Source organism: Aplysia californica, unplaced genomic scaffold (assembly GCF_000002075.1).
Source record: "Aplysia californica isolate F4 #8 unplaced genomic scaffold, AplCal3.0 scaffold00058, whole genome shotgun sequence".
Classification (NCBI taxonomy): domain Eukaryota; kingdom Metazoa; phylum Mollusca; class Gastropoda; order Aplysiida; family Aplysiidae; genus Aplysia; species Aplysia californica.
This window is the reverse complement of record NW_004797328.1, coordinates 230,892-241,455: the sequence shown is the minus strand read 5'-3', so window position 1 is coordinate 241,455 and position 10,564 is coordinate 230,892. Positions and strand designations below refer to the sequence as shown.

At 40.2% G+C, this 10,564-nt stretch overlaps 1 protein-coding gene across 4 annotated transcripts in view; it reads left to right on the top strand.

Moving 5' to 3' along the window:
• LOC101861646 overlaps positions 1–9,140 on the top strand; it is a 24,282-nt gene extending 15,142 nt beyond the window's left edge. For 2 of the 4 annotated variants that reach the window (XM_013079626.2, XM_035968412.1), the window contains 2 exons: positions 774–1,043; positions 3,149–3,772. In XM_013079626.2, coding sequence (XP_012935080.1) covers positions 774–1,043; positions 3,149–3,252 — 374 coding nt within the window. In that variant the 3' untranslated portion in view covers positions 3,253–3,772. Of the gene's footprint in view, positions 1–773; positions 1,044–3,148; positions 3,773–7,354 lie in introns of those variants that run through there. The other 2 variants (XM_005093098.3, XM_013079628.2) reach the window with 2 other exon arrangements.
• The last annotated feature ends 1,424 nt before the right edge of the window (positions 9,141–10,564 follow it).

Below are 10,564 nucleotides of genomic sequence, written 5' to 3'. Positions count from 1 at the left end.
GGGGGGGAGCTCTTGAGGTCTAAAGGTACGATGTTCGCCTCTCAAACGAACCCTGGATTGAAACAGGCCGGAGGTAAAAAAAAAAAAATTCAATCTCTAAAATGCTCTCCTTTGTCCTCTTTTCTTGTTCTGTAGTCATGTTCTGTTTTCCGCTTACTGCCTACCTGTCCACCTCCCACCCCTCCCCACCCCTTTCCTCTTTTCTTTACTCCTGACTTCTTCTGCTGCTACATCTGGCTACACCTTACTGCAGTCTTTCAACCTCACCCCTGATCTTAAGGTAGGTAGTGGTGTGGTTTGCTTCTTCTTTCCTATCAAGCATCTATCGTCTTTATCTTCCCTCCTTTTTTGTGTTTGTTGCTCTCTTGTAACACCTCTAATCTTCGGCACTTATATTATGACCGTATTGTGTTTCAAGTACCGCAAAACGCTTATTAAAAGTAAGGGGTGGGGAGTGTCATGTTTGCAAATTGCATTTAGTGGTCTTAAAATCGATAAGAATAGGCTTTGGCTGCCACCTGGGCAAAATCAAAATTAATTACATGTACTACCAAAACTGAAAATATCCGTGTCTGTATTAATTTTTAAAAAATTTAGAACCTCTGGGATTGGGATATGGCTGCACTACAGGTTGAAGAAGTCGACTACCAGTGAGATCTAGCTGAGGAATGCAAATACTAAATACAGATCAGAAAAATGTTACACCTCTACATTGACAAATCTGTCTCGTCCACACCTCTGTGTTTACAAAACTGCGTTTTCCTCTATGACAGTGCCATTGCAAGACTTCCCAGTCCTGCGCAGAGTGGCCCAAGGCTTAAGTTTGCATTTAAAACGGGAGGACATGCGTTTTTTCGCTGACTGCAAAGATATGGTGACTAAGGCCAAGCAGCAATGGAAGGCGCGAGAAAAGATGATGTTCACTGAAACTGATTTACTCCGCTTCGTCTTGCTCAAATCAATTGTTCGACTCACTTTCCAAACGATGGATGGTATAATGCGGAAGTCAATACTCCCGAACCCAAGGTTCTCATCAATTTGGGGTAAGGTGACAGTTTTAATGACAAATAATGTATGATTTCAGATCGTCAATGTTTCCTTGAAGAGTGTTTTCTGTGAGTAAAATCTTGGCAAAGCGTAACTTTGATCGGCGAATTCTGATTAATATCATTGTTTTACTTTTTGCTATTGGAGGCTCGTTGAACATCGGACTAGGCTAAAATAAGGTGTGTGCTTAACATATAGATGAGAAGGGCAGATCAGTGGTGTTATCCAGAGGTGCAGATTTTCAAGATAAGTCCAGATTTCTGAAAATGTCCAGATTTTGTAATATATTCCTGATAACATTTATATTTAAATTGCTTTGTGCATCTAATACTGTACTTTTATTTTTTTTAAGTCTTGATAGGACATACCTTCGACAACATGGTATATTTTGAGTCACCATACCTGAATTTCCATGTTTTTTTTTTTTTTCGTAGCGATTTGGACCTGTAGGATGTCTATGTCATCTCAAACCACGTAACTGGAAGAGATGGGTCAGCTCTTTTTTTGTTGTTCTAAAACTATTGTTGAGATCGATCAGCAGGTTAAATTTTTTTAAAATTAAGTGTCAGCATACACTAAAAATACATATAGTACAAAACCATTCATAGCGTTTGATATGTCAGGGATACCTGTTCAGGAAGTGAAAACCGATCCCACCTAATTGGAATTGGACAAACCAATTAAGTTTAACGATGCCTAAATTTAATTCTCCCCGACGAAAGAAACGCCTGATTGGATGGGGCTACAGTCGTATGGAATAGTAGTAGTAGTAGTAGTAGTAGTAGTAGTAGTAGTAGTAGTAGTAGTAGTAGTGGTGGTGGTAGTAGTAGTAGTAGTAGTAGTAGTAGTAGACATACAGACCAATCAGGATCACTTTTCGAGTTGTTGTGCCTCAGGAGTTTTGTTTGGGTGTTGGTGGAGTTTTGCCTTTTATCGGACTACACTATGCTTTGTCCCTTAAAAAAACATTTTTGAAATGTTTTGAATTTAGTCAGAGGAGTAACACTTTAATGAAGAAAACGAGGTGGGACTGAAGCTGCAATTTCCACCCCCACAAGACGCCACTGATGTTACCAACAAGGGCTGAGCAACGAGAAAGATGTTTATTTGATGTTACAGAAGAAAGAGGTGTTGGGCGTTGCAAAAGACCTGATCTATTAAGGAGACTTGCTTCCGATTCCATCACAATGATTCTGGTATTGGGGTGAAAATATCGAATTTTTGTTGTAGGCCTAACGCTCAAGCGTTAGTTTTACTTTAAATTCCAAAGAAACCAAACACTCATTTAGAAACATCTGTTTGGTCTAAAAGTGTGTGTGTGTGGGGGGGGGGGGGGGGGGCCTTTTTAAGGTACTTAAGCCTCTTATAATCCTAAAATCAAAAAAAAATTGTCGGGCTTGATTTTTTAATCTTAGCATGGTTGTTGTTCAGCGATACCCAAAGATGGTATGACAACTGTTTTTCTCCGATTATGTGGCAGATTCCTTTGTAGAGGTGTTTTGAATATGCCAATTAGTCACAAATATTGCGAAATTGATGAACATCAAATTTCAAAATCTTCTCCCTCCTTTAAACTGAACTGCATAGAGTTTTTGTTGTTGTTGTTGTTGTTGTTGTTGTTGTTGTTGTTGTTGTTGTTGTTGTTAGCAACCGCTATGACCTCGACCTTCTGTCCAATGCCATGTAGTGATAAGTGCAGGTTTGCTGCAGTTGCTGTAATGTTCCATAGAGTGTGTTATCAATGTTAGGTCTCGAAGAGAGATAGCAGCTCTGGTGTCATTTAGGGCTGTGTAGTGGCACAGGTGATGATCCAGACTCATATGCATAGTCACACAAAGGACATGTTGGGGAAACTTTTGGTTTTATTTTGTTCAAAAGTAAATGAGCTGTATATGTTCTGTTCGTAGGCCGAAGACCGTGGTCTGTATCTTTCTTTGTAGGTGGTATGGTCATTTCGTTTTGTTGGGGTCATATATTTGAAAACTGCTGTGCCTGTCTTTCCCAAGGCCCATCTGTTCATCAAATCTTGTTTGTTGTGGCTTTTTATGATTTTTTTTCCCAGTGTTATTTGAAGTTTTAATGTTGGGCTGTTCCTGTCTAGATCCCGTATTGGAAAGTGTGTCTGCCCTGTCATTTCCAGATGAGTTTGAGTGTCCCGGAATCCCCTGCCTCACCAGGTTGACGCCACAGAATGATACCAGGTGATTAGATCCAAACCGTATATATGTCAAGTCTTGGTTGGATGATGGTCATTTTCTGCCGCATACAAGACTGATATTGAGTCAGTGAAAATCACAATACTCTGTGTTTGTTCCGATGAGTGTCAAAAACTGTGCAGTGATGGTACAGTGTTGTTTCAATTAGCATTTTCAAATCCATTTCTGCATCATAGTTGCTGCATTTCTCTCCACAGGCTATAGAGATCTCATTTGGGTATTGTATTAGTATTCCATATCCGGCTGCGGTTGTGACTTTGAATGAGGAACCGTCTGTATAGACGTGTATCCAGTCATCTGGCTAGCTGTCGATTGTTTGATGTGTTGCAAGCGTCAGCGTCACTTGGTCTGAAAATGTTGTGCAATTGTCTCTGAGAGTATACTGATTGTTTTTGTGGGTTTTTAAAAAAAGAAATGTGGGGAGGGGTGTTTTCGTTGATTCTTTGATTTCTTCTCTGTTTTCTGGCAGATAGTGACTCTCCATTAGTTTCGTGATGTGATGCATGATTAATTTTTGTTGAAGTCGTTTCTTTGGTTTCCATGTTTCTACTAATTTCCTGTTAAGATGGTTGGGGCACATTCTTTTGATTCTTTCACGGAGCTCCAAAACTGCTTTATCTCTGCGAATTCCCAGGGGTTCTACATTTCAAAGGATTTCACCTGTGGCAGTAGATGTGGATCTCATGCCACCGTTTATGAAATGAATAGTATTATTTTGAACCTTGTTCATTGTTTTGCGTAGTTGTACTGCACATAATGAGTAGGCTATTGCTGCTTTCTGAGGAAGATTGGACATACTCGAGGTAAAGATCTCTCAGAATGTGTTTGTCTGATCCCCATTAGCTTCTTGCGAGTTTTTTAAAGTCTTGTTCCTATGCTCTCCACTTGGCTTTTCATGGTCAGACTTTGGTCACGTTTGACTCCTAGGCATGTGGGTTGTTCTTCCTTGGGGAGATTCTCATTTCCTATCTTCAGCTAGAGTTTTTCTTTGGCTGTTTTGTTGCTCTTTTTAAAGATGGTGTATATACTGTCTTCGTGTCGTTTATTTTAAGCTTCCTTTTCTGACAGTAATTGTGGAGCTTCTTGAGGTCTGCATTTAATTTCCCTGCTCCTACTACCGTGCTGTGATGTGTCTGCCAGAGAGCAAGATCTTCAGCTTAGAGAGTCTTTTCGGATTTCAGCACGTTCGTTATATCATCGAAGAAGATCAGGAACAAAGTGCACATCAGACGGGAGCCTTTGGTAGGCCTTCCTCGAGTACTTTTCTTGACGAGTTGGCATTGTTCACCTTGGTTTTGATGTTTCGATCCGCTAGGAAGAACTTGATCCATTTATATAGTTTGCCATGTATCCCGAGGTCCATCATTTTCGGGAGTAGGCCTTTTCTCCACCTCTGTCGTACGCCTGTTGGAGGTCTGCAGAGATGGTGACCGTGTGTTTGTCTTCTGAAAACCTTCCTGGATGTCTTGAGTGTTGCTACCTTTTCTGAAGCCTGCTTGGTATGGTTCCTATCTTTTTGTGTTCTACAAGCTCAAGAAAAGGCATACCTTTTGACAGAAAAAAAAGAAAAATTAGATTATCCAAAGTACTTTTTGAGATTTTAGGAATTATGAATTTAAACAAATCCGAGATGGTGGCCGTTGCCTTTGCGACGCATCTTCTTGCGGGTTATTTTTCACCTACATATTTTTCATAACTTACTTCCATCTAATGAACCCTGACTTGAAGAATCGCAAAAATGCAAAATTAGACAAACTGAAAATATCAATAGCGAGTTCCCTTAAAATGTTGGCGCCCACCTGTTAATTTTGCCAACTTGTTCATTCTGCGTAATCCCAGGTGCCGCCACTGTGGGCTAACTTCTGGGTCTGCTCTCATCATCTGAGTGTTAATGGTGTTTTGAGGGATCTTTGGGGGGGGGGGGGGTACTGAAAAATTATAGAGCACATTCAAATACTGGATTAGAGCATACCTTTTTCTTTCAACTTGGCTTTTTAAATGTTTCTTGCTCTCGTACTTTCCTGCTATAAATCTCTTTGTATCTTGCTACATGTATTCTGCCTGCCCGTCGAGTTGTTCTGTTTCCAAACCAGGTTTCTCTGTCCTGTTCCCAATTTCTGTTAGGCCTTCCCCGTCCTCTCTTGCATAACATAATTAAGATAAGCTTATTATAATCGACAGTAGCAGGCTTGTCTTAGTGATATTCAGCAAATTCTAGCGCGTTATTATAGATCCCTCAGCCAAGCTAATGTTAGGTTCCGAAATGTTCTCAAAACATTAATCTTGGGAGGAAAAAAATTACCGTGATTGTGTGAGTTTAATGTCTCTTTCAACACTGAAGTAAAGAGGCAGCATCTCCAAATCTAATGTCCATCCCAGGCAGGACTGACAACACAAGTTCAAGACATTTTCCCCGTAGGGGATTTGAACCCAGGTCATCTGCACTATAGCTTAGCATGATGCCAATTATTGAGCTATAGTTGTGCCCATAATTATTCCTCATTAAAGATGGCAGAGTTTCTCATTTTTGACGTTGTAGCTACCTTTAACATTAAGTCTCATAAAAGTATTCAGTTTCTAGTTCTCATAAAGAACTCATATGCAGAAAGACCCAGTTCAAAACCTTCTAGCCACGCTTAACCCTTTGAGCCCCGGCTTCCCTGAACCTAGAGAACCTGTGCACCGGAGCTTCTGTTCTTTGACTACAGTGGAGTTCACTTAGACCGAACACAGTTAATCCGAAAACTGAGAGAAAACAGAATTAGAATCTCTTTTTTCTTCTACTTGAGCAACCTTAATAAACCGAAAACTCGACAACAGGCCTACTGAAAAAAAATGTAAAAAACCCAGTAGATCCCCAGATTTTAGTTAAACTCATTCAGTGCTATTGCTGAGAATTCGACACTGCTGGTTTCTGCCCCGTGTGTGTTTGGCTAGTATTCTCCTTAAAACCCCTGTCCTCTTTTCGTGAAGCTAAACGTGCAAAAAAAGGATAACTCTGAATTTATACAATGTGTAGAGTCATAAATGAGTAAAGGGAAAGCTGTCCAGATATGTTTAGGTTCTTTTATAGAGTCATTTTGACGTGGTGTGTATTTCTTAATTTTTTAAAGTTTGGCTTTTTTGTAAGACCTCCAGATGTGGAAAGTGAACTGTCATAGTTTCATAGTGACTTTCCGATCTGGAAAGTTTAAAGCTGTTATTGGGTTTTGATCAGGAGTGTGTTAATAGTATACATGTAGTTCATCGAGTGATAATGCTGACTGTAGCTTTGATTTTGATGGCAATGGTGAGACATCAGGTAATGGTGCCGATACCGTATGATCATCGCTAGATCTAGACCCAAACATCATAGCTATTGTAAAATTTAAACCCACATTGGATTTTTTTGTTAAAGTTTACATAATCACAAGATACTGCTTTCAATTTTATTGAAGCAGCAGGAAAACTGTGCTGATGGGTGACGTAGTTTATTTTTTCTTTAACTTTTTTTCACCCTTAACCCGGCCTGCTCACTCAGAAATAGTTCAGCACAACAGGGGAGTGCATATATAATCAATTATATATATATATAGACTACAACTTGAGACCTATATAACTACATAATATTGCTTGGTCTCTGGTTCAGCATAAGTTCTTAACTTGCAAATTTTGCTAAAATTCCCCAGGGATTTCCGTGCTGCACGAGGTGGTTTTGCCACTTTAGGAAGCTTTTCAGTACGCATTGTTAACCCATTAACACTTTCAGAGCAAAAAAATGAAACATTCCTTACTGTCTTTTTTTTTTCGGATTTAAAAAAAATCAGGTCTGTCTCATGTCTGTCAAGGTGGTCCTTAACTTATGTTGAAGTCTGTATTTATGTTTTTGCTCAGCACTCATTGAGTTAAGTGGACTCCCCTGAACACTTAAGTGCCTGCTGAAACGTGTTAGTGCTCAGAGGAGTAAACGTAGTCATGCTCAAGTGTGTGCCCAGATCTGGTGGGTTGAATATCAACATTTGAGAATGATTATTTTTAACCTTAAACCGTATAGATTAACACTATAAGCCCTGTTCAACTGTATCTGATTAATGTATGTTTTTTTTTTCCAGGTGATTTTGGACGAGAGTTTCAAAACTCTCCTTAAGCAATTTAATAAATGGTCATATCTACGCTCGTCGCTGCTTGTTCCGAGTGATGTCACCTCAGCCCGTGTCTTAGTGAAGATCAGAATAATAAAGGTGGTTTTGAGAGCATGCCAGCAAAGAAATGAGAGTCGAAACCACGATGTCGCCAATTTCTGACCAGGCACTGAGGAAGAAGTAGATTATTAGAAGAAGATCTTCATGGACCCAACAAGATACATGTGTACTGTACTTTGGGTACAGTGGTGGCTGTCGTCATTCCCCCTTGTTCTCAGCTGGAGACTGTCATTCTGCTGTTTTTCTTCAAAATGGTTAGTCTTTGCAGAGCTGGCAAGGATCTTGAAAGGGTTGAATACGATATCGCCATGATTTGGGGGGGGGTGACTTTTATTTTTAGCGCTTCATATTTTATGTGCGTTTTTAGTCGGTTAATTGTTTTTCCTCTGTATGTGGGGACATCTGTGGTGTTGTGATTAGCCTCTTCATCATTACACGCTGCATGTGCGCTTGATTGTTTAGGAGGCAGGGTGTTTATCCAAATAGATACTTATGTCTTTCATCGACACAAACAGATTTATCTAAGGGCTCAATCATTCACCATATTCAATCTGATGGGAACAGGCTTTTGATGAGATGAATACCAATTATACTACAATCATAATTTCTGCCTTGATTCACAAATGTTTAATGAGTTTGTGTGTGGTTGATGTGGTTTGCACCGTCTTTCCTATCAAACATCTCTCGCATTTTCCTCTTCCCCATCTTTTCTATGTATGTTACTCTCTAGTAACACCTCTAATTTTCAGCACATGTAAAACCTATTTGTGTTGCAAGTACCTCAGTACTCTTACTCAAACAAATGAGTTGATTCGTGATATTTTCCCAAATATGTAATGTCTTCATTTCTCTTTACTGCTATTATCTCAATTGTCTGTGATCTGTGTCTGTGATGTAGTGATTGGGCTTCTTGCCTGTGCTTGTTAGAAGATCATGTCAGTTTGATTCTTGAATCGAACAGCTTTTTTCCTTTAAAAAAAATCCCATTGTCTACGTCTGTTGTTGGGATGTTGTGTCATACTCATCCGAAGTTGACCTTGACAGATAGGATAGGGCAGAAGCAGCCTGCCTCTAAATAAGATCTAATTTGTGTTGATTGGGCCATACAACATTTACTTAATTTACATTAAAGAATTAACATCCATACTACACGACTGATCAGTGGTAGGGCCCTGATTTTTTTTCTTTCCTGAAAAGTTAAGAGATGTACATGTACTTCCAAAATAAAATGAGAAATAAATGCACTAGGCAGCCAAGCCATCTAACAAGTGGATATATTTAATTAAAAGAGATGTACAGCAAATCCTTTTTATCCCCAGCAGCGCGAAGATTGTAATGTTTGTCTAAATCAACCATTCACTCTCATATTTCATTACTAGATGTGTATGCCATGCGTTTGCCTATATAGTGTTGCCATGTTATGTGAGTGTTAGTAATGAGAGATGGAGCGAGTGTGTGGCTAGTATGAGTGAGGGAGGGAGTGAGTGTAGATCTATTGCTAATAATAAGAGTGAGAGAGGGATTGAGTACGAGGGGGGGGGGGGGTCATCGAGTGCCTGGCATGAGCGCGGGAGGAAGAATATGATGCGTTGATATGGTGCTTCGTATATTATTTGTGTTACAGAAGCTAGTGAAAGCGCACCACTCTGTGTCAATTTCTTACAATGGATAATCAATAAAGTATATATTAAATATATCCTGATCTTACCTTTCCTTATTCTACGTGTATTTTAATTTAACAATACACATGCTCTCTTGTAATGTCAAGGAAGCATATCGTCAGTGTGCTACCAAAATGTCATACTGGTACATGTAGTTAAAAAAAGTGCCACAATGCAACTAGATCTTGCCTTGTTTGGTGGTATGATATACTATCTATTGGTACAAAAAGTGGCAAAAATGACATGTAACGATGTGAGACCTTGAGTGAACGCTGGGTGTGAAATTTTGCTTCATCCACCATTTTCCCTGCCTCAGCTGTATTAAAAAGTTCAAGGGCATGTTTACAAATGTCATTTGTAACCCCAGTTCCCTTCCCAAAGACGCGTAGAGCCTCAAAATTGAAATTAGTGTCTCCCGTTTCTTAAGCTGTCAGTGTCAAAACACCTGACGTAAAGTACTGTACGAATCGTACGTAATAGGATGCTGAATGTGATGGCACTGAATAACTAAAAATAAATAAATATTTGTATCCTTTCTGACATTGACATAAGTCGGCCCACTTCTTGTCACGAGGGTCGTCTGCCCAAAATGTGTGGCTTCTGATATTTTCAATATACGATAAATACTCCACTCCTCTAAACACAGTCTAGATAATTTAGGAGATGAGCTGCTCTGGCCCTTCCTATCGGAGCCCTCCTAGGCTGAGTGAGATACAGCATTATATCAGCAGACGGACGGAGGTACTTGATGAAATAACTTCCTCACCACACAGGAATAAAATGTAACCCTTCTCGGTTGTTGTTTTTTTTTGGGGGTGGGGGGGGGGGGGGGGGGGGGTGTTGATAAGTGTTCTACGGCGCGCGCAACTGCATTAGGTCATATGAGCGCGCGGGACACATCACACACCAAACATTTTTCCAATTGGTAGGAAACTTTGAATTTTGCCCGGGAGGCGGCCGAAGTCGATTTTAGACCAGCAAGGGATTTTAAGTGTGCAACTTGCACACGGGACCTCCGAGATATTTCGCCCTTGTCCGAGATGGCTAGGTGTAGATCTTTCCTACCAGAAGATCAGGGGAGTGGCTGAAAGACAGCAGTAAGCAGCCAAGGAGTAGCAGTAGAAAGGCTGCAGAAGGAGTCAGAAGCCTAGTGGAGGGGGCAAAAGAGGTGAGGGGGTGGGGGAAGAAAGTGGAGACGAAAGCAGACGACAGAATATTGCAAGAGAGAAGGAAAGAAGGTGAAAGGAGACAATTTTAGAGAAGAAAATTTTTTGGTCGCTAAACGGATTCGAACCCGGGACCTTTGAATGAGAGGTGAACATCTTAACCTCTAAGCTACGAGAGCCCTCAACCCTTCTGTGTGTGGCAGGAGAGAGCTTAACCTTTGCACCACAGACACTGATCAACCTACAGATGTACTGACATGTGCAAGATTTGAAGAATATGTGACAACTGTGTG